A 27779-nucleotide genomic window follows, 5' to 3' on the forward strand; every position below is an offset into this window, starting at 1 on the left:
GAGACTTAACAAGCTATGGGCAGGTGGCATTAGTGGAGATCTCCCCCTTTCAGTGGACTAGGGGAAGGGGATGGGTAGAAGAGGGAGGGAGTGTGGAACTGGGGGAGTTGAGGGAGGGGCCGTCAGTTGGGCTATATAATGAATAAGTTATGAAGAAAAATGTAAAAATTATTATAAACAAATGCCCTTCTTATAGGCATTTTTGTGTGTTGCTCACTGTCTTAATTACTGTAGGTATGTTAATAGGACTGGAACTTTTGGGTTATGTGGGAAATCTCTGCTTAGCTCTCAGAGAAACTAAGTCTTCAAACTATGAGATAGTCTATAACGTGTGTTTTCCTCTCCAGAACTGATCCTATTTGTAGTTCCATATTTCTCACAGACATTTACACAGCTGCCTTGAGTGAAGATATGGCATGTGCCTAGCCCAGTTTACCAGGCTGCATGCAGCTAAAGCCCTGTCCTAAGGCATTTGGTGGTCCTGTGAAGGGGATCCCAGCAGCCTCTTTTTTCAGCACTTTGTAAGGGATGCTCCCTCAGGTGCACTCCCACACGGCAGCCCCAGGGTTTGGGGATTTCACATGCAGGCCAGTCTCTCCCTGTCCTCACATCTGCTTTGGTCAATGTTCAAAGCGTGCATAAATCAATGGATGGGTAGGAGGTAAAAGCCCAGGCTTTTGGTGAAATGGGGTTCATTTACTGTAAAGAATATTCTATACCGAAAACTCTGCCCTGGAAGCAAGTGAGCTAACCTTGGCTGTGTGTGGCTCCAGTCAAGGCCATTTGGCAATACTATTATAAAACTAATCTAAATTTCTCTAAGGAGGCTAGATGAAACTTAACTTCATCACCAAACACAAAAGCCCAAAAACTCTAGGAAAAGGAAGGAGAGAGATAAGCTCTCCTCTCCCTGATGAGCAACTGGTGGGAAGTCGGGGGATGGAGAAGGGTCTGTGAGAGCCTGCAGACATTTTCAGCCTCTTATAAAGACCCCCACACCCTACCCCAGTAAAGCTTAGCCCTGCCTGGAGGTATTTGCTTGAGTTTGAGAACTCATGGGGCTCTGCCATGAGAGTGTTACAGGCAGAAATATTTATGTAAGAAGCTGTTAAGGCATTTACAGCTGTCTTTAATCTGAGATTTCCATATTGATTGTTTAGGGCAAACTCTGGGAGTCTGAGTTTTCAGATACAGCAGGGTAAACTTTGGAAGAGATCTGGCACAGGGAGAGGAAGCATTTTCCTGTCCTTCTGCATGAGTAATCGGTCTCCGTGGGCAGTACTCCTGGGCAGCTGCCCAGAGTGTGGGCAGGACCATTCACTCCCCTTCCTTACAGATCAGAAAGTCCACTGACCCAGGAGCCTTTTGTGCATGATGTGGCTCTTCCGTGCTCTGTTCTTGGTGCCTCTGGCAACCTGTGTGGTTTGGGGTGAGTACTTCTGAAATTCAAATTTTTAGGGACATATTTAAAATGTTTGCAGAGTTGTGCATAGAGCCAAGACTGACAGATTTAGTTCTGCAAGCAGCATTTGCCCTTCTTGGATTTGCCTTCAAGTGGCACAGACCATGGTGCTAGACTCACTGAGATCAGGAGAGGGTAAAATCCCTGAGACCTAGCAGCATGCTGTAGGCATAGAAGGACAAGCAGCCTATTCCTGCGCAAGAGGAATCAAGACACTTTGGCTTCCTTCCTTCCCTGGACTGTAGAGAGGATTAGTTGGTTTCATTTTTAAAGTTCTCAGAGGAGAGGCACACTTGCAATAGTGCTACCCTTCACTGTGTGTGTGGCCTCTCTACACACAGTGGGCCCTCTGTGAATATTTTCTATTAATACATAAATACGGAATGTATTAATAGAAACTATGCAGTACTATCAAGCTAGCACATCAGGACCCAAGAGCCTTTGAAAAAAAACACTTTTATTGTTCTCAAGAGGAGGGACACAGTAATAAGGTGGGGGGAGGAGGGCAAGGTCAGTGAGGAAGTTCAAGCCTGGGGAGCCTTCAACAAATGCCTCTTTTGTTATCATTTCAAGGGGCTCTAAGGTGCAGTGGGTGTCTTAGTTTTGTGATACCAGATTCTGGGTGATGAGGTAGACTGGCAAGTCCACACTATCATAAAGGAAATGGTTAGGATCATGACCCTGATGCGGCTAGATCCTGAGAGTGACAGTTTCCACAGGTCATGATGGCCTCATAAACATCAGACACAAATTAAATTTATGGTTCATATGTAGTTAGAGCATTAATTTCAGAGTTGATCTGTGCCATTTTATTGACTGAGATAAGAGGCTCAGAGAGATGTGTATTCTTCCAAGTTTGTCTGGAAAATCATGTCCTGGGCTGTCTCTAGCCTGAATCCAGAGCCAGTACCCAGCAATCATGCCCAGCCTCACCCAGTCTGGACATGTGCTATTGAGAGAGGCCTGGAACTGGGTGCAAAAGAGTAATAAAGGACCTAGCTTTGGAGCAGAACATTCCTTTGCTTCCAGTTACCCTGGCAATGCCATTCTTTTTCCATCTTTAGGAACTCCACACCGGGTACACCCAAGTTAAGACTCTTATTATGAATTTGTAAAGAAACTGGGATGTACCTCTGGTATACAGCAGGAATCACATTTGTGTGCAATTTATATGATTAAGTCATAACTGCTGTTCGTAATATTCTCATTTGCCCCTGCCAGCCCCTGCAGAAAAACACACTCTGGTTAAAAGTTTCCAGCTAATCCAGCCATGGCTGGTCATTTGAAATCAGCCTTTGCCCTCTTGAACGCCTAAAGTGCTGTTTTCACCTCTGCTCCTCCTCCTCCACCTCCTCCCCTGGACTCCATGGTTCATGCCCTTCTGCCACCACTGTGGTGCCTGCTTTCACTCAGCTACAGCCGTGTCTCTTTGTAATCTTGGCCCTTTCTCTTATTTTGCACTTCTACAGTGGAGTCACATACACGCACGCTGCACACTCTCAGTTCAAGTGGATGGAACCATCTGTCACTTTCTGACCTTTCAAAATTGAGATGATCACATGCAGTGCCATTTTTGTTTTTTTATGTTTGTCTCACTCTTCAGTTCAGGCTACACTTTAACTTGCTATGTAACCCAAGCTGGTCTAAAGAATAAGGTGAGTCCCCATGCCTTGAGGTCCCAAGTATTGGGGTCATAAGTGCACCCCAGCAGCCCTGGTTCATTTATCAAGGCATCTCACTGCCTTCCTGTCATACCCATTCCACACCGAGCTGGTATTGATTATCCACATTTAGCCTTCTTTCTTCCCTTAGCCCCATATCAGGGCAGAGAGTGAGTACTCCTTCCTCATACAAATTTCCATATCTTTTATAGCAGTTCCTGATTAGAAATGGGACCCAAGCTCAGTAAGCAAATCTTGAAAATTCATGGAGAAAAAAAAAATCAACACTCCATATTGCCATCTATGAATCACTTCATATCCAGGTTTTCCAGGAAGTTTGTTTCAGTTTTTTTTTTTTTGGTTAAAAATAAGAAATTAAACAAAATAATTTTGATTAACAGCAATGACAAAAGGAGACCAGCATGGAATGGACTTCTAATAGCACCAGGCATGGCCCCAAGCTTCTAACCAGGATTTCCTGAAAGAGTTTCCAGTGTTAATGGCTGTTCTCTATAAAGCTCATTTTAGACTTAGGAGAAGTCTTACAACCTGATAATTTAATTATCTTAAAACACACATCTTTAATCAAATGTCATTATATCAAAACATCATAAGTTTAGGGCAAAATGTATGAATGTCCCCCGCAAGTTCCCTTGCTTTTATTTACAATAATTAGCAGCAGAAGTAAAAACAACCAAATGTCCATATTATGGAGATGGTTATTGGGCTTATGTCTCATAATACTATTGTGTAAGCTTGATTCCCATAAAGACTTTCTGATACCAAGGCTATTTCTGAAAAAATCTGGAATTTTTCTTTCTGACCTAACCCTATTTTTAGTATATTATACAATACAGATTATATTACACAATACAGATTATATACTTTATCCTTCCAAGCTCCACGACTTTGACTGGATCCTTTTCTTCCACACTCTCCAGTTTAATTTTGAGTCAACCCTCTGAGGTAAGTAGTCTTCATCCTAATTTCATGTTGGAAACAAATGAGACCTTGAAGTATTTAGAGAACTTATTCAAGGTCAACTGCTTAGGAAATGGAAAAACCCACTCAGAATCCAGGTCTGATCTTGTCACTCTGATGTGTTCTTTTTCTCCTTCATGTCCAGCAGGACACCCCTCTGAACCACCTGTAGTGGACACTGTTCATGGCAAAGTCCTGGGGAAGTACGTCAGCTTAGAAGAATTCACACAGCCTGTGGCTGTCTTCCTGGGAGTCCCCTTTGCCAAACCCCCTCTTGGATCCCTGAGGTTTGCTCCACCAGAGCCTGCAGAGCCCTGGAGCTTCGTGAAGAATGCCACCTCCTACCCTCCTATGTAAGCCGCTCGTTTGGGCCTGGGTCTTTTTTGTGAGAGCATCTGTCTTAGAGTGATGTGGAAGGAATTCTCTCCAATATCCTGTGCTCAGATGGCATTCCCTCTGGAATCCTCATGAGTACTTTGGAAGCATTACAGACCTTCCATTTCTCTCTAGACTCTTCTGTTTGGCACATTCTCTAAACTGATGGTATGAACAGAACCAGGAATAGGGGTCACTAATCTAAATGAGTTAATGAGTTAGCACACAAGGAAAATTAAAATCAGTGCCTCGGTACTCTGGGATGACTCAGTAATTCCCACCAATTCTATGTCTATTCTACACTGGTCCTTTGTGACTCCTTGTTAGAGAAGCCAACTGTTGCTTCTGCATAGGAGGCTGAAAGAGGTCATTAAAAATAGCACTGACTTTACTTGAACCTGGAGGATTTGGGCACAGAGCAGAAAATGTACTCAGCCAATATCGTCCAGTATATCAATGATGAACTACAAGCATGAAGGTCTTTAAGATCATCCCATAAGGATGTCGGCCATAACTTGGAACAAGCTAACAGTTATTAGCGGTAGTTCCTGAATTCTTGGAAGTATCCAAAGGAATAGAAGAAGATCACCTGATGAAAGATCAGGGTCACTTTCAGCCTACCACACTAGGCCTAGCCAAGGGCAAGCACTGGTGAGATTGTCCTATCCTAGGTAGGTCAGAATTTGAACATCTCTCTATTACCCAGAGTGTCCCAAAAGCTTCAGGAAGGGGAGATGCCAAATACTTTTCCCTTTACCAGGTTGGGAGTCTCTGGATTGTCATCACTTACCCATAAAGGTCCCTCTTACAAATTGCACCAGATTCTAGTCTTACAAAAGCAGCTCCATTTACAAGGTCAAACATCCTAGAGCGAGGTCGAGACCCAGGTGACATTTCCAGCTTCTGTATGTTCGAATCTCAGGTTTTTGCTCTTTCCTCCAGGTGCTCACAAGATACAGTGAGAGGGCAAAGGGTCAATGACCTCCTAACCAACAGAAAGGAGAAAATCCATCTCAAGTTTTCAGAAGACTGTCTCTACTTAAATATTTACACTCCTGCCGACTTGACAAAGAGTAGCAGGCTGCCGGTAAGTTTGGAAACTACTAGTCTCCAAGTCTCGGATGTGACTGCAGGAGGTGAGAGCAGCTAGACACAGAGGTAGACAAGTCAGAGCTGAGTTAGGGACCAAGAGCTTCTTTTCACCACAGAAAATGCAAATGCATCATTTCATTTCCCCCAAAGACCCTGATTGCCTTGCGAATTTGTCGTACATCTGGAATACACATCTTAAGTTTACAGAATCATTACTATTAGTTATTAGATTAAAAAACCGAATCCCTAGATCAGCTAGGACAACTTTCTAGTAAAGTTAAAACAAGAAGGAATTTTAGATGAAACTGAATAACCCACATCTCTTTGTGCAGACAGAAAATCTTGCTTAGGAAAGGGAGGGAACACAGAGGGATGGCAGGACCAGAGCTTGATTTTTCAGTCTTCACACCTGTGCTTTTAGGCAGGGGCTGGCAAGGGAGATGCATGCTGCCTTTCTCCCCACATTACCTGTGACCACTTTCACTGCCAGGGGAAAAATCTCATGGTTCATTATGCAGTGTGGAGGGAGGAGTCTGGACCAATCTCCTATGTACATTCTTCTTGCCCGTTGCCAACCACCTGTGATTTAATTGTAGCTCCCTCCTTTCCTGGTTGCCTTTGGCACATGCTGATGGCATAATGAGTCAGCATTTCCCATACAAATGAAGAGGCCAGGGAAGTGAAGGCTGCCAATTACAGCCTGGGGTGGGGATGGGGGTGGGCTGAGGGTGGGGGAAAGCAACTGTAAAGAGAATGATCCTTGAAGTGGAATAAGACAGGGTATGAGCACACACCTAGTCTCCTCAGAACACCTGGAATGGAATTCAGAAGGAAAAAAGGAAGTAGAAGTCACCAGAATAGTATTTGAGCTTAAACATGATTACATTGAACAAGGAGATGAGAGCAAATCTCACTCTCATTCATTTGTTCACCTTCTCTTTTGGACTCTGTCTACACAGCCAGACTTAGGATTGGGAAATGAAGCAAGAACATGAGCAGTTAAGCATAGCTTTGCCCTCACGTCATGTGGTCTTCACAGATAACCCACCTAGGATGACAGCTTCAACATTCCATTGGCCATCCCATCTTTACAATGAGCTTGAATCAGAGTCTCCACATTGGTTACGGAGAGTCCAAGGGAGGAAAAACAGAAGCTCATGGCACTTGGAAACCAAGACTCTGTCCAGCTATATACAGAAGGTCTAGAAACATGAGGTCTGGGCAGAGATACTGGATGTGCTTCCACTTGCTGGAAGACCAGGAATCATGTGCCTTCCTAGCCTCTTTTCCTCACACATTGTAAATGTTCCTTATTGCCTGCAGAGGTGCACCTGAGTGTTGGCAGGGAACACAGAAGCACTGATACTCTAGTCAGAGCTGTGGGAGGGCCTGCTTCCTGGCCCAGATCTCTGAACTGCGGCCATGAGCTGTATCGGTTAGGAGCTTAGCTGTGTTTCTGGGGCCGATGGCTGCTCAAATTGTATGTCTACCTTTTATTAGCTGTGGAATCCCCAGCAGAGGTGCCCCTGTTTTTCTGTCTATGAAATAGGGCAACCTTTGTTTCCATTAAAAATAACAATCATTTACCATGCTCAGATTACCTTACTCTCTTTATTAACAGTGTTGTATAAGATTTCTTTTCTCAATCCTATGAAATGTGAGCTCTTTACGTGCTGAAGCCATAAATTAAAGGTTATTATATCCCTCATCAGCCTCAAGTCATATAAAAGAACCCAGTATAGAGCAGACATTCTTAATAGTTAAATGGCTGAAGACTTGACGGAGGAGGTGGCTGTAAACTGGGGCTAGCAAGAGGGAGAGGATTGTGGTGGAGAGGTGGAGCAGTAAAGGCAAAGGGAAGGATACCAACTGGAGGTCTGGAGACGAGCTTGTAGGCACATCACAGTTAATAGACATGGACAAGAAAAGACTCAGCTGTCTGAATGGACCACATATTAGAATGTCAAAGTGCTGGGGAAAAGATGACATCTTTGTCCTCTGTTGCTCCCATGATGATGCTCTCAGTTAGAGGAGCCCTGGAAAGATGAGTCTCATAGGTCTAAGTAAAAAGGTAGGGACACTGAATGAGGTGACATCCTGGCTTCCAGCAGGTAAGTTGAGGATGAAAGACAATATCATCTTTGCAACCCAGCTGGGCACTGCTGGACTTTGAATGTGATGCCCTCAATGAGGGCCAGGCCTTGAAAATCAAACCAGATGTCATTTGAAATCCTTCCCAATTCTATTTTCCATAAGTATGGTTCTTCTCTTGCTGACTAGGTGATGGTGTGGATCCATGGAGGTGGATTGACAGTGGGCGGGGCATCAACCTATGATGGACTGGCCCTTTCTGCTTATGAAAACGTGGTGGTGGTGACCATTCAGTACCGCCTGGGCCTCTGGGGATTCTTCAGGTTTGTGGACACTCCTCTCTGCATATTACGTTTTGTATTGGTCAGCTCTGTAGTAACATATTTGACATTTGTCAATGATAAGGAAATCAGATGTGTTTAGGTCAGTGTTTGGGTACCCGGAATCCAAGGACTGAATTGTTTCATCAGACCTGGGGATGGTGAGGGGCCCTAGGCTACAGTGCCTCATGGTGGGAAAACAGAAATTGAGTCTGTGGCATAGAGAGACAACCACATGGTAAAGCAGGAAGCCAGAGAAATTAGAAAGGCAGTCTTGCCTTTTTGGTAACAACTCACTTTCTCAGGACATAGCTTGATTTCCTTGAGCATATAGATCCCCTCTAAATATAGTTCACCCCGCAAAAGACCTCTCCTACAAGTTCTACCAGTGAATAAACCCGGCACATTAGAAACCAAAGCCCATGCATGTGGACCTTGTGGCAGAGACCGTATCCAAGCCATTGAATCTGAAGAATCAAAGGCGCCAAGAACCAGATTTAGTAATGTTACCTTTCAGAGGGACACTTAATAGATTTCTTCATAATGGGGTCCAACCTACCTTTTCATTCCCCAGTCCCTCTTCTCTGGCTTCCGAGATCTCTTTCTAGATGTCTACTCTATGTCACAAAATCCCCTTTACCCTAAAAAGCCCACTTTTCTTGTTGCTGCCTTTGAAATGAAAATGCCTTTCATCAGCACTTGGCACTTCTCTATGATGACAATGAGCACACAGCACAGCACTAAAATGTTACACATCTCTTAACGGGAAAGTGGGGAATGGGTGGGTGCATGAAGGGAGCTCAGTTAGTGTTCCTGCGGGCATGTTTTCAGCTGACCACACAGCCAAGTCATCCTAGAAGCTAACTGTGACCTTATCAGCACTCATCCCAACCTCATATCGCTCATAACAGTAGCTGCAATGAGACGCTTCCTTGCCCTCCTCCTCCCAGCTACCCTGTCTATTCCTTCTCTGCCCCTTCTCTCCCTGCCCTAAGGCACTGTGTGTTTTCCTCTCCCTCTCTAAAAATGCCCTGGGTGATTCCAGCAACACTTCCACACTATTTGTAACCACCACCTCTTCTTTAAATCATGAGTAGTCCTCTTACCTTCTAGCCTCCTTTAGACATGTACTGAGCTCTCTCACCTCCCAGGGAAAAGCTGAGCCCTTGATACCAATTGGCCATTCCTTCAACAAAGATATTTTATCTGTTTCCCACAAGGCCCCTACATAGCTGCTGCTGTTCCAAGCACCCATTTGCTCAAGACACAGGCTTTTCATTCATTCTGCGCTGCTCACATCATTTTTTTCCCTGTCAGGCAACCAGGCAACCAATCCTCATAACTCTCTTTTTTGTTTGTTTGTTTGTTCGTTCGTTTGTTTGTTTGTTTGCGATAGGGTTTCCCTGTGCAACAGCCCTGGCTGTCCTAAAACTCACTTCATAGACGAGGCTGGCCTTGAACTCAGAAATTTGACTATCTCTGCCTCCCAAGTGCTGGGATTAAAGACGTGCACCACCACACCCAGCTCTCTTAACTCTATCTTTAAAACATGCTCAATCCTACTGTTTTGGATCCACTTGCCCAGCTATCAAAGCCCTGTTAATGTTAAAGCCCTTGCAACTTTTACATGACAGCTGTTGCATATTGTGGCTGGAAGGCTCTGCAAAACCATGAATGACTGGGCTGTGTGGAGCCTTTGGATAATACTCACATATGAATTGCAATTACATGGAAGCCTTGCCAAGGCCCACAGCACTGGCTTGACCTGCATCTCACAGAAGCTGCACACAAAGTTTTGTTCCCCCACTCTGGGGGCCTTTGTACCTGCTATTCACCTTAATTGAAATTATTTGGCTATTTAGAAAGACCCGAGTGCTCATTTTACTTAGGTCTCCAACAAATGCAAACAACTCAAAGAGCAGTTCTCTGGCTATGAGTCTAAGATGCTCCCCAGACTTACCGTTGCTTCTTTCTTTACCTGCTTTCCTTCCCCAGTCACTGACACTATATTCTCGTTTTATTGGCTAGCCTGTGTTTTTTGCTGTGAGCTGAAAGTTGCCATACCTCTTGCTTTGTTTCAATATACGCTGTAGCGCTCACACCAGAGATGGATGTACATTGCACCCTTAGCACATAGTTAGTGGTTGGAAAAATGAGTGAGAGCCCCTTTCAGGTGAAGATTCCCGTGTCAGGGTGGTTGCTGAGCTCACCTGGATTCGGAAAGCTGCAAAGGGCTCCCAATCCATATGTGGTCCTAAGATCCCTGACATGCAATACTTACTTTTTATGTCTCTTGCAGCACAGGGGATGAACACAGCCGGGGGAACTGGGGTCACTTGGACCAGGTGGCCGCACTGCGCTGGGTCCAGGACAATATCGCCAACTTTGGAGGGGATCCAGGCTCTGTGACCATCTTTGGAGAGTCAGCAGGAAGTGAAAGTGTCTCCGTTCTTGTAAGTGTCCCTGGCACCAGGCCTCATGTCCAGACCAGCCAGCTGCTTTCCAAAGCCCAAACCTGGATTCGGTGTTAATTTTACTCACTGCACAATATTAGATGGTCAGTTACTGACCATTACTGTATGTGGTTCCTCTAGAAAGTCTGGAATCTAAGTTGGTGTCCCCAGAGCTATAGATCTCCCAGGTTCTAGCTTGGATCAGTGACAGCCCTGGCCTCTTCCCTTAACTGAGTTATTTTTCCCTTTATCAACCGTGTCCTTCAAGTATTCCAGCATGTGTTTTCAAGAAACATGTTGATTCTCATTTTGCACAGATTTTGCAAGATTTTGGCTTTGCAGTGTTTTCATTATGAGTTTTTGAGAATTTCATGCAACGCATTTTGACGATAATCAGTCTTCCCATCTCTACTGTATGTACTTGTCCTCCCTACCCATTTAACTTTGTGTTCTTTCTTTGTTGTTGCTCTTTTAAACTCATCAAATACAATTTAAATTGTCCACATACTCTTGGATGTAGGTATGGTCTACCCACTAGGGGCCACGCAACTTACAGAAGGTGCAATCAACTACCAGGATCTTCTTAGCTAGGGCTGGGGCTTACCTTGGGAATTAAGCTTGATAATAAACTACAAATAGAGAGAAGCAATTGTTTGGATCTACATGTTAAGGAACTCACATGTGGAGAGCAGAGAAGATCTTCCCTGAGGTGACCTTATGGCTTGTCCGTAATTACCAGGGAGGGCATCATAATCTGGAGCAGAGGGGTGAGTTCTCTGTGGGAAGTAGGTAGATGGAAAGGTGTGTGAGAGTGAGACAGGCACAGGGGTCTTTGTGGGAAACATGTAAACTGAGTTGTAAAAAATGCTTATATAGAAAATGGGAATTAGGGAGAAGATATAGAAAGTTCTTATAGCTATATGAAACTAGAAGAGTTAAACAGAATGTCAACTCAGTTATTGCATTTCTACGGACACATATTTAAATTGAAGGAAAGAAAAATTACAGATGAACATTAAGGAGAAATATCTCATCCATAGCCCTGTGACTCTTATATAGTGACTATGGATGTCTTGCCATATCAATCTCTTATTGTTTCTGCAAAATCATGTCTATTATCTATATGTCTATCTATTCGTCTGTCACTTATTACTTTTCCGTGCACCCTTTGACTCTTATAATCTAATTATGCTGTTTTTACAATGAAACTCTCCTTTAAAATGCAGTATGGCATAAATATCTCACCAACCATTAGAAACTCATATACTAATGCCACTTATAATTGCAGAGTTCCATGGTAAGACACGGATTGATTATTTTTCTGATATCCTAAATGTTAGGACCTTGGGGGTGTTTTCCATTGTAAAGAATGGGATATTAAGTAGACATCTTTGTGAGCTTCCATGATGATACCACCATTTCCTCCTTCCTTCCCCATTATTCCCTCTCTCCATCCTTCATGCCAACTTGAAATATAGATAGTTCTACCACTGAACTGCCTAATTCATTTCTTTTTCCCCCCATGATCGTCATTTTTTTGATAAATTCAAAATAATAAAAATTCTCAAATTGGTGGCTAGGACTTGTTAACATATCTTTCAAGTAGTTTTTCTTGTCACCACAGGCACCTGCCACACACTTCCTCCACTTTTTCTTTTGATGCACACTAGTTCCACCCTACTGAGTTTGTGTGAGTGTGTGTGTGTGTGTGTGTGTGTGTGTGTGTGTGTGTGTGATCTTAGGCCTGAGAAAAGTCTCAGAGGTAGACTAGACAGCTGAGATGTTTTCATGTCTATGGAGGGCCAGAGTCTCCAAGAATGAAGAGGGCAGAGGAACAGGGAGTAAACCCGGCAGTGGCCCCTCCTACGAACATAAACTCTCCTCCTCTCCTCTTCCTGCCAGGTATTTTCCCCACTGTCCAAGAACCTCTTTCACAGGGCCATTTCTGAGAGTGCAGTGATCCTCACTCCTGGCTTTTTTACCATGGATGACAGGCCAATCACTAAGGTAGGTCTCACCCTGGAAAATTACCATGCTCTTTCCTGGAATCCTCAGGGATCCTTCTGGCCATAGGATTCAGCTATGTGCTCAGGGGATTTCCAAAGTGAGAAGAGCTGAAGAGGAATGACTTCTAGGGCTCCATCTAAACCACATTCTGTAGGTTCTGAAGTCTCTTCCTATGAGTCATGTAATTGAGATGCCCTGCAATTCTGCATGGGTTGTGTGGGAAGACACAATGCCCTCTGAAGCATGCCACATGAATTAGCTCCTATATAACAGGTGCTGGAAACTAGATGCTGGATGGAGGAAATGGAGGAAGTGGCTCTTTAGTGGACAACAGAATCATGGATTCCTTGCCTTTTATCCTCTGCACACGGTTTCTCTTAGGATAACATGGTTTTGCAACACTGTATTTTAAAAGTTAAGATAACAGATTCTTGCTTGTTCTGTGTTACACATTAAAAATAACAGAGGCAACGTTTTGTTGGGGCTTGGATCCCAAATCTTGCTGTTCTAGGGTGTTTTCAGGAAGCCTTTTCTATCTTTAGAAATGGCACTTACACTAGAACCCACTGGCTACATTAGTGGAATACTGATGTTGCTCTTGACCTCTGCAGTCATCTGTTATCTCTTCCAGCAAGTTGCTGTTACTGCTGGCTGTAAAACCACCACATCTGCTGTCATTGTTCACTGCCTGCGCCAGAAGACAGAGGACGAGCTCTTGGAGGTCATGCATAAAATGGTGGGTGTGTAGAGAAAGTCTGAACTTACTCTACGAGCTTGGACACAGACTTCATTTATTTGGCTGTTCTTTAGCTGGTAGAAACATTTGATATTCTAACCATAATCAGTCTAACCATCAGACCCTGTAGTGGAAGTAACACTGAGATCACCTCAACCTTGATGGGCTGGAATGAACATCACTAAGTTTGCAGTAGTTGGGGTTTTTTATTGTAAGCAAACACTCAAGTTGGAAGCCTTGGACAGGAGAAGGAATGGATGGCAAAATAATCATCAAATATCTCTAAGAAAGTAGGTTGTGCTGGTTGCTCTGAATATAAGAATTTACACCTCAGCTTCCAATTGTTTTGTTGACATCATTCAGAAGCATATTGGTCTCCTAAAGAAGTTAAACACAATAGCAATATACACTCACACAGTACATGCTTCAAAGCTATCTACTCCTCCAGGTTAACACTCATGTAGGTCCAATGTCTGTTTGACTAACACTGTCATGTATCCATCTTTGAACTGTCCTCTGTGTTCTGAGACAAAGTGATTCCAGCTCACATACTGAACTCATGAAGTCAGAGTAGCAAAAGAAGAAGAAGAACAAGAAGAAGAAGAAGAAGAAGAAGAAGAACAAGAACAAGAACAAGAAGAACAAGAAGAACAAGAAGAACAAGAACAAGAACAAGAACAAGAAGAGCAACAAGAAGAAGAAGAGGATTCATCCTGTTCTGCCTCTCCATCCAGACAGCTTAGTCTCCCACCAAAGTCAAAACATCCTGCCACTGAGGTCACTGTGTCCCTCATTTTCTCAACCAAAAAATTGTGATGTTGTTACCAGGAGAGATAGGGGTAGGGCTGAGGAGGAGGAGGACGCCAGCATGGAGGCAGGCATTCTCTCAGAGCTTCAGTACCTCTGACATTGGGTCATAGTTTTCTTTAGTTCCTACTGCTGCCTCCCACAGGCGCAGTGTCCTGCTCCGCCATGTGCGTGTACTAAAAGGATGCCACATAGGGTTCTCTTATAGGGTTCTCTTATCCTGCTTGAGAAGGAACCGAGAACACAGGTCTGAAGATGTGCATTTATACCAGGAAGACTCTGACCATAATCACTTTCTCTGTCTCCACAGAATCTGTTTAAACTCAGTTTACAAGAAGACGCCAATGAGGTAAGGGCCTTTAAGGGTTTGTAGTTTTAACAGTCTTAAACTATGACTGAAAGAATTTCTGTTTGTGGAGTTATAGTCCACGGTGTGTGTGTGTGTGTGTGTTACTGCTGAGGTTAGAGCAGCAAAATCACTTATAGGTGAGGACCAGAAGCACGGTTGACAATACTACTTTGACCTCTGGTTTAGTGCTTCCAATCTGCAACCTTGTCTTCTCCCAATGAAAAGAGGATGTGTTGCCAGATGGATGAGTTGCCTAACTACAGGTCATGGAAACCATTGTTGTGGAACACATATCATAAGCTATACAGGGAAAAGATGTCTCATCCTCTTTCTAGTATGCAGAAAACTTCATTAGTGACCTCCATGTTCTCCCTTGACCATGAAGTCGGTCTTGAATCAACAATACAGTACACTTAAAAGATGGGGAGGAAATTTGGCTGTTTTCCAGTTTGGTTATTTTGGGGAATGGTCATGTGTACCTTCAGTGTATGATAAAACTATGGATTTCATCTGAACATGTGGATTTCAAGTGTTTAACATCTACATGGCAATAGTAACTGCAGCATGTGAAGTTAAAACTGAAAATAGTCTTTTTTTAAAAAAAAACAAAAACAGACCTGGGGTTGAAGAAGTAGTAATCCCTGCTCATATGGTGTTTAATTATATTATAAGTAAATCTTACATATACTAGTTCTTTGTGAGAAATTTATATTATATAAGGTACTTTCAAACAGGGACCCAAATATAAGGATGATGACAATATTGTTTCCAGTGGTTCCCAAGAAACTAGCCCTTGAATTTTACTTCAACAGAGGTCCAGGATTCATTAAGTCAGCATTTGTGAAAACTTTGTATACTTACCTTTTCTGAATATTTAAAATCAATTCTGGAGAATATCCTTGATTGAACTTTTCTATTTCTTTTAACCTTATTCCTCACAAATGGCAAAAAAAAAAAAAAAAATTGGTCTCTCTGACTTACAGACCTCCTAAGGACACAGATTTCTGTGGTCACTGCCCACCATCATGGGGTCTATGTTCCAGCAGTTTCCTTAGACAAGCAGAACGGGAGATGTGGATGGTGTCTGTCACTGTGCTGCTCTCTCCTGCAGAGCCTTCCCTTTCTGCCACCTGTGCTTGATGGGGTGGTGATGCCAAAGGCACCAGAAGAGATCCTGGCTGAGAAGAGCTTCAACACTGTGCCCTACATGGTGGGCATAAACAAGCAAGAATTTGGCTGGATACTGCCGACAGTGAGCCTAAAACCGACCTCTTAGAAGCTTCTCCACTTAGCCGTGATCCTGCCTCCACTCTGTTTCCATGAAGTCTGTCTTTAAGGCCTGCTTTGTGTCTGGGGCAGCTGTTCCCATTGCTATAATGTATCCATCCAAAGGAACATGTCTGTCATGGCTCAACCTAGATGTACAGGCTGGGGATCTCTATACCAATTATTCGTCTTTTAATAAAAATTCTGAAGTTCTTGGGCTGGGTGGGAGGTCTGTAGGCATAACCATTGTGCATCCTGGATAACCAAGGTCAAGTATAAAGTAAGGCAGGAGCTGGGAGTTCAAGAGAGCCCAGGGAGACACATATGCCTCCTCCTTGTGCTTGTACTCTCAGGATCCATAGATCTCCAATTCAATGAGTGGTTCATTGCCACTGAGAAAACTGATTCTGAGGTCATTTTGATTTTGAAAGGTAAAAAAAAAAAAAAAATAGATTTTTCTCTTTAAACACTAAAACAATCACTGTTAATAGTAAAATCGAAGGAGGAGGGGGAGTTGAGCCCAGTAAGGACAGCAGGGATAGAATGATAAAGCATTATCTGAACCCAACGCCCTGACTCCAAGGCTGAAAGTGTTTCCAGACTATCGAGAGCTCTGCCAGGCACTGTGGTGTGATGGTGGTGAGTCCACACGCCTGTCCTTTCAGGGAGAAAGCCTCCTCTTCATGACAGCAAGCAGAGGTCCAAGTTGAAGTAAGAACCTTAATGTAGTCAGGCCTCCGTCTTTCCCAGGGACCTAAACAAAGATCAACAATTAGCTTCCTAAATGTTTGCACCAAATTGTTGATAATATTTATTAATTTACCTTTAAGCTCTTGGGCTAAAAGTTTTATTTTGATGTCTTATATTTCAAAAATGAAAGATGATTGATTGACAGCTGAGGGTTTTGTATAGGAATAGCTTCCAAGTGAAGATTCAGTTACTCAATGTTTTGTTGTTCTTCTAGAGGAAAGAGTTGAGCTTTCTCAGGTAGGCATTTTGTGGGGTTGTGTTTATCTTAGGAAGTGTCTTATGCTGTTGCTGGTGCCAAGCACCTACCTTTGAACAGGATCAGTCCAAGCTGAGAGTTCTGCAGCTCTCTACTTCTGCAATAAGATTTCAGAGATCTGCTAGAACACAGGCACAGTTTCCAATTCAGACACTGAGATTCAGGGAAGGGTGTAGGTTGTGCCTCTGTCTCTGAGCTTTCTGTTTCTCCTCTAACTTTGAATAATTGTTTCCTAGGGCACATTGTCTCCAGACTGATAAGGACTTAGGGTGCCACCAGTTTATTTCTTGATTTTCTCTATATAGATCCATTTGCTTCACTGCTTTCTTTTTGTCACACTCATGGGAGACCCATGCCCAATGACGAGCAGCCAGAGCCTTCATCCCACAATGGGCAGGATGCTCTTCTTGCTTGTCTCTTTCTGTTCATTCCTGAGGACTCACAAATGCTTAACCTTTTTGTTTTTTTAACAGATGATGGGATTTCCACTAAATGATGAAATATTGGACAAGAAGATGGCTGCCAAAATCCTGCAGAAATTGTCTTCCATTTCTGTAAGCATCTAAGGACCCATGGCCATTGACTGAGTAGTACAGCTATTTGGAGGGACTGGGCCAAATTACAGAGCAATGTAATGTTTCCCAGCACATCTCCCCAGAAGGCTTTGCACAGGTCAACAGAGAGTCACACTCAATGAAGCCGTAATTGGCTGGAAAGGCTGGTGATCACCTTTGTCATCCATTTCAGGGCATACAAGAGGATTTAATCCCGGCTGTCATTGAGAAATATATAGGAGATAGCAATGACCCCGTCAAGATCAGAGAGGGAATCGTGGAGGTGTTTGGGGATATGTTATTTGGTGTCCCATCAGTGATTGTGTCCCGTGGCCACAGAGGTGAGTTGGAGACAGATGAAGATTCAACCTCTTTGTTCCCTAACCTGCACACTCCCTAGGATAGACAGATGTGGAAACTTTTCACGGTCAATGTGCAAAGTCTGATTCTACAAAGGTCCTGTTCTGTTTTGTTTAGCAAGCTGAGAATGAGGCACAAGTCAAAGTAGTTAATATGGTAACTGATACCATGAAGCAACACAGGGATGTGTGGGCTGACACAGGGAGGAGAAGAAGGCCAGTCAGTGATGTGCTGCCATGAACATGCCCATTCTGGACCACTGGAACTATGGGCTCTCTTGGGAGCATCAGATGTCAGGTATCAGGGTTATCCCAGCGTAACAAAAAAGGGAGGTATTTATCCACCAATACTCACTGTTAGTTTGTGCTTTGATCTGCCACAAACATGGGTAAGGTAGATTATATGACAGGAGTAAACCTTGAAGCAAAGAGTCGCTGGCGCTGGAGGTGGAAGTCAAGCTTCTGTGCCTCAAGAGGTGTACCAGAGAGACTCAAGTACAGCTGCTGATATGTGGGATAGAGGCAGAGTTTACATTCTTAAGTTCTTTCTAAACTAAATTGCTACACAATGGAACCATGAGACAGTACGAGTTAAGTATAGGGTTAGGATGTTTGTTCAGGTGCAAAGAGGACTTGGGGGTGTGTGGTAGGTATGAGAGTTTTTACTCTGTTGTCATTGTGACAAAATATCTGACATAAACACTGTAAGGGAGGAGAGAATTTTTGTATTGTTTTATTGTGTGGTGAGCAACTCCATTGCTATATCCCTGGGATGAGGCTGAGCATCATTCTGGGGAGCATGGTAGCGCAAGCTGGGTCACCCCATGGCACAAAAGAAGCAAAGACAAAGAGAGCTACAAGTGGTCAGAAAGATAGAATCCCAAGCGTCTGTCCCCAAAAACCTGAAGGATGGCCTTCCCTCTAAAGTCTCCATAGTCTTTCAGAATAGCACTGCCAGCTGGAGACCTCTACTTGAATATGAGGCTGTGGGGGTCATGTATACAGAGCATAGTATCGCATCCCTGCCCAGCAAAGGGCTCATGCTGTTTCATAATGTAAAAGGCATTCAGCCCATCTGCAAGAACCCTTACAACTGGCAATTTTGTTTAGTTGAAACGTTCAAATTTTAAGTCTTCTTGGTTACTCTAAGCAAAAGTTTTACTGTGGGGCACAGTGAAATTAATAAAGCAAGTCATATGTCCAAGAATGTCACAGAATAAATAATAAATATTCAGATTCTTTCTCTTCCTCCCTTTCTCCCTCTCCTCCTCCTATCATTCTCTCTCTCACCCTCTCTTCCCTCTATATTTTTCTCCCCCTCTCTCCCTCTGTCCCCCTTCCAATGTCATATATTTTGATTCCCATGTAGCTTCATTTTTATTTTGGTTTGAAGTCAGGTAGTAGATATTTTATTTTTTTGTTTCTGCTAAACATTTTCTTGAGTCACATGTGTGTGTGTGTGTGTGTGTGTGTGTGTGTGTGTGTGTTGTAGTTCCAAATAATTTGAAACTGTTTTTTTTCTAGTTATATAAAAAATGATGTTGGAATTACTTCAGAGGGACTAAAGTGAACTAGTAGGGTGCTCGGGATATTACAGGCATTTTAACAGCGTTAATTCTTCTAAACCAGTGGTTCTCAACATGTGGGTTGCAATCTTCTTGGAGGTGTAATAATCTTTTCATAGGGGTCACTTAACACAGACATTTACATTACAATTCATAACAGTAGCAAAATTACACTTATGAAGTAGCGATGAAAATGCTCAGTTTGTTTCTATCTATCTGGCTGCTCTCCCTTGTGGCTTGATGGTTCTCCACAGTGGAATGCTTTGAGTCGCTTCTGCTTTTATTCTTGCTAATTTTTACCTGAAGTCGCCTTGTGCTTACACCAAGAATCGCTCACACATAGCAACCCACTTAGAGCTGGGAACAGTTTTCCATTGTTTGCATATAAGAACACCACACTTCCTCTACCCTATATACACTTTATGACTTTGATGTCAGAATTTACATAAAATTTTTCGTAATGATGATTTCTTTGAGCTATAGCTCTTTTTTTTTCCAGCTGCACTTGTTGGTGCTATTTTCACCTTTACCCTTTGAAATGAGAACACAGTCTCACATACCATCTACACAGATTACCCCAAGTACTACAAAGACGGTTCCGTTAACTTTTATCTTTGATATGTGTGCTGTCATGTTTCCTGTTGCTCACTAGTATCTTTCTGCTTCACTTTAAAGAATTACATAGTTTCTAGAAGGCCTGTATGAAGGTCATTCGTTTTACAAGCCCTTGTTTGTGTATTTCTCTTCATTTCTGAGTGTCTCTTTCTGCAGAACAACATTACTGATACACAAAAGGTATGTCTCTGATCACGCTTGCAGTGAGATTATTTCTACCACAGAGGTACTTACACATCCATGTTCATCACTGTGTTGTTCAGAACACCTAAGACATGGAATTGTTTTCTATGTTCATCAACAGATGAATGGAAATGTAGCAAATATACACAATGGGATTTTTTCTCAGCCATAAAAAAAAAAAAAGACAGTGCTTGTATGGAAATAATGATTTCCCTCATAATAGAAACAACCAGATACAGAAAAACAAATAGCACACATGTGAAGCCTAGATTTAAGTGTGTGTGCACACATGTTTGTCTGTCTGTGTCTGTGTCTGTGTCTGTGTCTGTGTCTGTGTCTGTGTCTGTGTCTGTGTCTGTGTCTGTGTCTGTGTCTGTGTCTCTGTGTGTATAACCAGAAAGGGGAGTGTGAGGTAGGATGGAGAGATCTGGAGGGAAGGAGGAGAGGTAAGAGTAGGTAATAGAACACATATGACATGAATGCAGAGTGGGCTATTAGGTGAAGGAAGTTCCAGCCAGAGGGAGGGAGGAAATGGGAAAAGAGATAAATAAAACAAGGTGCTGTGAGAGTTCCATAACAGAGGCCACTCTCATCTGATAACTTAGACAGCAATTCAAAAAGAAATAAATAACATCCTTGTCAGATACCCTGGCTCAGTCTCCAGGAATTTTCAAAGCCAGGCTGAACTGCGAATGCTTAGGATGTTGTAGATCTTCTTGAAATGAACAAACGCTAGTGTGTTATCACTAACACCTATATAGTGCACTTACCAGGTTCATCATATATACTCATTTTAATTGCATTAATGTCAGACTCAAACACCACTTTTACTTTTAATTAACCATGCAAATATGAACAAATCAAGGCATTCTCTTGAGGCTGTTTTTCTGATGTGCTTATGAATAGCAGTTTCGGCTGGAGAGATGGCTCAGTGGTTAAGAGCACTCTTTGTTCTTCCAGAGGTCATAAGTTCAATTCCCAGCAACCACATGGTAGCTCAATATATACATAAAATGAACAGGGGTTTCCTGAACAGAGGGGCCTTGATTCCATCTAGGTGAGTGTCAGACATGTGCTGTTATGAATCTGTGTCTTCCCAGATGCTGGAGCTCCAACCTACATGTATGAGTTTCAGTACTACCCAAGCTTCTCATCACACTTAAGACCAAAGAATGTAGTCGGAGACCATGGAGATGAAATCTATTCTGTCTTTGGTGCCCCAATTTTAAGAGGTAATGGATCTTTGCTGGTATAATGGTAGAAATAATAGGTCTGAGTTCCAATCTTGTTTTGACAGCCTTGAACAAGTTTTTGCAGTCTTGATCTCAATTTATTGATACAGTATAATGGGCTTCAGGTACATATGGAGGCGGCCAGCCTTTCTCCTTGTCTAATATACATGTAGTAGGACATATTAATGTGTCCCCAGCATAATTGCTCTCACAGTGCTGATTGTTGACAAGAGAAAGAGATGTTGTGTGTCACATATAGTAGGTCACTTAATGACAAGGATGCCCCTTCTTGAATTTATACTCAAAATAACATATCAGAACATGACTGAAGGTGAGATCAGAATTGATGCTAGCTGTGAATCAGATTCACATACGTTGGCATGTCAGCCAATCTGTGTAGATATTTAAAATATGTGGATATCTATTTTACCTATATTATAGTTAATAATGCATTATCAAACTCTGACATGGTTGTTATTGAGGAAAAAAACATTCCTAAACCTTTGACTTTCAGAAACTTCATGTGGCTTCTAACCTACGTCGTAGCTGCTCATGGCACATCGGTGTCCCTGGGCAGCTCCCAGTTAAGTAAATACTTAACGCATTCAGACTTTTATATTTTCCAACCCCCACAAGTTTACAAAACTAAGACCTAAGAACCAAAAATATGGGTTAGAAGAAACCCCGTGGTGTGACCTTTCTATTCTGAGTGAGGAGGAAGATACAGATGAGCATGGATAATGCAGGTAGCTAACTCTGGATGGGCTGCATTCCACTCCTTAATCCTTGATCAGTTACCCTCAGTCTGAAAGTGTACATCACTTAGCTGGGATTTTGCAGACTTTTGACTAAGTAGGCATGGAGTAAGGCTCAGAGTTTTGCCTTTCTAAATAGTACCCCAAGTTCTGCAGTGGCGGGTCCACCGGTGAGGGTTTTCTAAACCTCTCTCTTTTTGTAATTCCCCACAGAAGGTGCCTCTGAAGAGGAGATCAAACTCAGCAAGATGGTGATGAAATTCTGGGCCAACTTTGCTCGGAATGGGTGAGGATGGTGGCAAAGACGGCACTGGGGTGGCGGACAAGTTCGAGCCTCCAGGGCACTTGTTGGGATGAAGGATACTTTCTCAAGTTTAGTGATAAACTCAAATCCAGTTAGTCCAAACCATTGCTCTTACATTGTGTCTTCCCATTTCTTGGGAAGCACAGGTACTTGGGCACTGATAATTCAGGAATAACTATACTCATTTAAAAATGTGGGAATCACAGGATAGCTTTTTTTTTTTTTTTTTTTTTTCAATGCAGTTTATTAAGGAACATTGAACAATCCTCGGACCCCAGGGAAAGCCAGCCCACAGCTTAAATAGCCTCTGGGTAGCCAACCCAGGCGTGCCGCGGGGGCAATGCAGATAGGTCCACATACATGGAAGCAAGCCAGATCCTCGGCCTTAGCCAAATGTGGAGTTGTTCGTGACAGAGAGCACTCACCATCGGGAAGGTGGAAGGTGGAAACCAGCTCCATCTTTAAGGCATAGCATTCCGCAGCTCTCTACAGTTCCCCTTTTTGTTTTAGACGCATCACTTTGAGAAATTCTATTTGATTCTGTTTCCAGGAATCCCAATGGGAAGGGGCTGCCCCATTGGCCTGAGTATGACCAGAAAGAAGGTTATCTGCAGATTGGTGCCACCACCCAGCAAGCCCAGAGACTGAAAGGGGAGCAAGTGGCTTTCTGGACTGAGCTCCTGGTCAACAAACAACCCAAGCCAGAGCACAGTGAGCTGTAAATACAAGGCTTGCCAGGTTCAGACCAGAGGAGCCAAGGTACAGTTCTTCCACTTAAGGCATTTGTAAATCAAAGATGGATCTTGGAGGATCCTGAAGAACTTTGTCATAGAGACAGGCAGAGGCCAGGGAAGGGAAATCTTTGTACTTGTGGCTACAATTTGGAGAATAAATGTTCTTTATTATTATCAAATAAGTGTCTATGTTTTAGGTTGACTATAAATGCATGTATCCAAGAAAAAGTAAGTGGGTTCAGGAGGAGAAAAGAGGGAAGGAGAGAGAGGGAGAAAGGAGGGAGAGAAAATTCCTAAAAAGATCATCCACAAGAGGCAAACTGGGGCCAGCAATCTATCTTATTTATGTGTCTTTCAGCAGTTAGAGTTAAAGTCCCTTCCTAAGGAACCAAGCCTGTATGTTTTCCTATTGCCATGAGCCCAAGTAGGGAATTAATGTGCACATAGTAGGGGATACGTCACGTATTGATTCTGCAGTTAAGCTGCATGTGAATTCTCAAGCAAGTCTATGACATTGTAATGTAGACGATGTATTATGTTGATGGTTCCAACCACAGTATTTTCAATACGCAGACTGATTAATCTATAATTTTGTTTAAAATCTCGTAAAGCAACTTTTGTATACTGTTAATTAAAGGGGTAGGTGTTACGTATTCACTGTTGTTCTAGCTCAGAGCTGATTTTGTGGAGTCAGTATATACAAATGTAAGAAACTATCATGCCAAAGAAAGTTATTATTACTGAATTTGTCATTAAAACGGGATTTTAATGGTTAGTATTATCCCTTTGTAAATTGACAGTTTTTTTCCCCTAATTTACCAATGCCATTCTGGTCAATAAACCTTACTATATAATTTTTATCTAAAGTGTTACAAATAAAAACAGTTATAATTTGAAAAAAAATCAAAGAGAAAAGAAAGATGTTGCAAGAAAAATAGGTTTTGAATTTAGGCTTGCCTTGTACCTCTAACTGGGAGATGTCATCCAACACAGATGAGAACAATACTAACATTTACTAAAGTTCCAGGGGTGAAGTATGGGCTACTATGAGAGTTTGAAAGCCATCCAAACTACATATTGAAGGAAGAATTTATACCAACTACAGGTCCCTCTATATATTACTGTCAGGTGTTCATGGGGAAAAAAAATCAGATGCGTGTTTAAGACCTTGGGAATCCCATTTCCCTCTCTGTAGACATGCAGCTCTGCTCAGACTCTGATGAAAGAAATCCTGCAACAAGCATTATTTCTTTCAGGGCCCTGGTAAAGACCCATTGCAGTTTAAGAAGTGAAGAAAAATCTTAACCTATGGAAAATAAGAAAAACTGCCCAGTTAGAAATCATTAGCAATCATTACTGCGAGTGGTGGACAAATCACAAAGGAGTCACCATGTTCAATAATAAACACAGTAAGGCTGGAACAGGACTGAAGAAACCAACCACTCCTGGATGACACCTCTGAGTCACAAAGTGCAACGTTTCAAGCAGGAGTGATCTTGAAGGGTGGGTGTGAAGGTCTAAAGCTGAGGGTTGAAGAAGACAGTAAGAAAGAAGAGGCAGGATAACCAAAACTAAGGATTATGAAAAAGATACTTATAAATCTACTAATCTATGCTTTAAAGCTATAATAATAAAATAGAATTTGAATAGAAATACCTTGCACGGATAAATGATGCCAATCCCAGAATTTATGATAAAAACCAGAAAGAGGCTCCTGAGGTTTCCAAAAACAACAGAAGCTACTGCCATTGCTTTGAGCTTCCTACTAGAATGAGCTAGTAAGAACCTATTTGTGAAGTTACCACATACCTTGATTACAACATAGAGAAATGAAACAAACTCAATTGTAAACTTCTTCCCTACTGGTTAACTTTCATGTTGCCAGAAAGGGCTATGATGGTAACCTGGGAAAACCATCTCATGAATGAACATATCTAGGTGTGCTCACTGCATCTTCCAGGACACTGATCTTCCAGGAAAAGTGTGTTCACTGGGGCAAAACTGGTATGATTGTCTTAGAAGTAACCACCCACTCTCTACTTGCATTGGAAGCTTGCTCCATTGGAGAGAGTTTATGTCTGGTACTCTATACCTGATCAAAAGCCTATGGCTAGGAGATCATTGGTCCTGGCAGGGAAATTTACTCCTGCTGTTTTGCTAAATGGAGATATTGTCAAAGTTCCTTCTTAATATCAATGTACACAATGTTTATACTTTAAGCCCTGTAGTGAATGGTGTTGAAAATAAAGACTTATGGATGTTCAAGGGTCTGAGAATAATTGACTGTTGAATATTTACTCTTTTTAAATTTTTTATTTTTTTATTAATTACAGTTTATGCACTTTGTATGCCAGCTGTAGCCCCCTCTTTCATGCCCTCCCAATCTCACTCTCCCTCTTCAACTCCCATGTCCCTCCCCCAGTCTACTGATACAGGAGGTCCTCCTCTCCTTCTATCTGATCCCAGTCTATCAGGTTTCATCAGAACTGGCTACATTGCCTTCCTCTGTAACTGGTAAGGCTGTTCCACCATCAAGGTGAGGTTATCAAAGAGCAATTCACTGAGTTCATGTCAGAGACAGTCCCTGTTTCCATTACAAGGAAACCCACTTGAACACTGAGCTGCCATGGGCTAAATCTGTGCAGGGGTTCTAGGTTATTTCCATGAATGGCCCATGGTTAAGAGTATCAGTCTCAGAAAAGATCCCTGTGCACAGATTTTTTGGTTCTGTTGCTCTCCTTGTGGAGCTCCTGTTCCCTCCAGGTCTTTCTACCTCCCCATTCTTTCACAAGATTCCCTGCACTCTGCAAAAAGTTTGGCTATGAATCTCAGCACATGTTTTGATACCCTGCTGGGTGGAGTCTTTCAGAGGCCCTTTGTGATAGGCTCATGTCCTGTTCCCTGTTTTCTCCTTCTTCTGATGTTCATCTCATTTGCCTTTCTAAATGAAGATTGAGCATCTTATCCAGGGTCTTCCTTCTTGATTAGCTTCCTTAGGTGTACAGATTTTAGTATAATTACCCTATATTATATGCCTTATATCCACTTATAAGTGAGTATATACCATGTGTGTCTTTGTGCTTCTGGGATAGCTCACTTGGGATGATCTTTTCTAGTCCCACCATTTGCCTGCAAATTTTATGATTTCCTTGTTTTTAACTGCTGAGTAGTGTTCCATTGTGTAAATGTACCACAACTTCTGTATCCAGTCCTCCATTGAGGGACATCTGGGTTGTTTCTAGATTCTAGATATTACAAATAAAGCTGCTATGAACACGGTTGAGCAAATGTCCTTGTTGTATACTTGAATATATTTTGGATATATGTCTAGGAGTGGTACAGCTGGATCTTGAGGTAGCACTATTCCTAATAGTTTGAGAAAGCACCAGATTGGTTTCCAAAGTGGCTGTACAAGTTTACATTCCCACCACCAATGGAGGAGGGTTCCCCTTTCTCCACATTCTATCCAGCATGTGTTGTCACTTGAGTTTTTTATTTTAACCATTCTTATGGGTATCCAGTGAAATCTCAATGTTGTTTTGATTTGCATTTCCCTGATAACTGAGGATACTCAGCATTTCTTTAAGTGTTTCTCTGCCATTCAATATTCCTCTATTAAGAGTTCTCTGTTTAGCTCTGTACCCCATTTTTAATTGGATTACTTGATTTGTTGCTGTTTAACTTCTTGAGTTCTTTATGTATTCTGGATGTTAGCCCTCTGTCAGATATAGGGTTGGTGAAGATCCTTTCTCAGTCTGTAGGCTGCCGTTTTGTTCTGATGACAGTGTCCTTTGCTTTACAGAAGCTCTTCAGTTTCATGAGGTCCCATTTATTGATTGTTGAACTTAGAGCCTGTGATGTTGGTGTTCTGTTCAGGAAGTTGTCTCCTGTGCCAATGAGTTCAAGGCTCTTACCCACTTTTTCTTCTAATAGGTTTAGTGTGTCTGGTTTTATGTTGAAGTCTTTGATACACTTGGACTTTAGTTTTGTGCAGGGTGATAAGTATGGATCTATTTGCATTTTCTACATATTGATATCCAGTTAGACCAGAATATTTACTCTTAAATGTGACTCCTTCCAGGTCTCAAGGAACATACAGCACGGTGGATGAACTCAACTTAGGGAACCAGGGTCACTGGGACCAGGTGACTGCACTGCACTGGGTCCAGGACAACATCAGCAACTTTGGAGGGGACCCAGGCTCATTAACCATCTTTTGGAGAGTCAACAGGAGGTTTTAGTACCTCTGTTCTTATAAGTGTTCCTGGCACCAGGCTCCATGCCCACACTTGACGTCTGCTTATTCGACCAGCCATCCATGAGCAGCTGTGTTTTCAACGCCTAGATTCACGTTGACTACTCATTGCCCTGATCATATGATGGAGGTCTAAAAAATAAACTCTCTTTGAGGTCTAGAGGATTCAGAGATCAACCTTATCCTGTGAGCCATAAGAAACACCAGACAGAGACCATACCATGCCATTTCTTCTACTCTCCCTTGGTGAATTCTTTTTCTTTCTGCTCTTCATTTTAACACTAGGACTCCCTTGCTTCTCTCAGGGAGGAGTGTTAGATATAAAGTATGAGTATGAAAGGGAAAGGCCGAAGTGGAAACAAGTGTCATTGCTTGGTCCCGGTACAGATCTACATATTAAGGCAACTTAAGCATAAAAAACAGGTAAGAATTGTCCAGTTGCTTTTCCACACTCAGGAAGCAGGGCAGCAGGAGCTCGGATTGAGGGACAAGTTAAGCTGGGTGGAGTGGGGTAAAAAGTGACTAAAAGCCAGAATGGAGAAAGGGGTCACAGGTACATTCTGGGAATACAAAGTATCTACATGCCATGGAGAATAGGACTGGATGGCACTGAGGGA

General features: G+C 42.5%; 1 protein-coding gene across 4 annotated transcripts; it reads left to right on the forward strand.

Annotated features, from left to right (window-relative positions):
- The first annotated feature begins 1273 nt into the window (after positions 1 to 1273).
- Positions 1274 to 27322, forward strand: LOC110562839 (carboxylesterase 1F-like). Of its 4 annotated transcripts, none has more exons than XM_021659722.2 (15): positions 1277 to 1429; positions 4250 to 4457; positions 5422 to 5566; positions 7852 to 7985; positions 10282 to 10435; positions 12338 to 12442; positions 13074 to 13178; positions 14296 to 14334; positions 15446 to 15586; positions 17080 to 17160; positions 17354 to 17501; positions 20983 to 21114; positions 22083 to 22155; positions 22724 to 22932; positions 26989 to 27322. In XM_021659722.2, exons 1-14 carry the CDS (start codon positions 1372 to 1374, stop codon positions 22893 to 22895), a joined length of 1695 nt encoding a protein of 564 aa, XP_021515397.1. In that variant the 5' UTR covers positions 1277 to 1371; the 3' UTR covers positions 22896 to 22932; positions 26989 to 27322. The 4 variants fall into 4 exon arrangements, with proteins under 4 accessions (XP_021515398.1, XP_060248198.1, XP_021515397.1 ...); XM_021659721.2 differs by lacking the exon at positions 26989 to 27322 and adding an exon at positions 24164 to 25172; XM_021659723.2 differs by lacking the exon at positions 26989 to 27322 and having other exon boundaries at positions 1274 to 1429; positions 4253 to 4457; positions 22724 to 25172.
- The last annotated feature ends 457 nt before the right edge of the window (positions 27323 to 27779 follow it).

Source organism: Meriones unguiculatus, chromosome 10 (genome assembly GCF_030254825.1).
Source record: "Meriones unguiculatus strain TT.TT164.6M chromosome 10, Bangor_MerUng_6.1, whole genome shotgun sequence".
NCBI lineage: Eukaryota > Metazoa > Chordata > Mammalia > Rodentia > Muridae > Meriones > Meriones unguiculatus.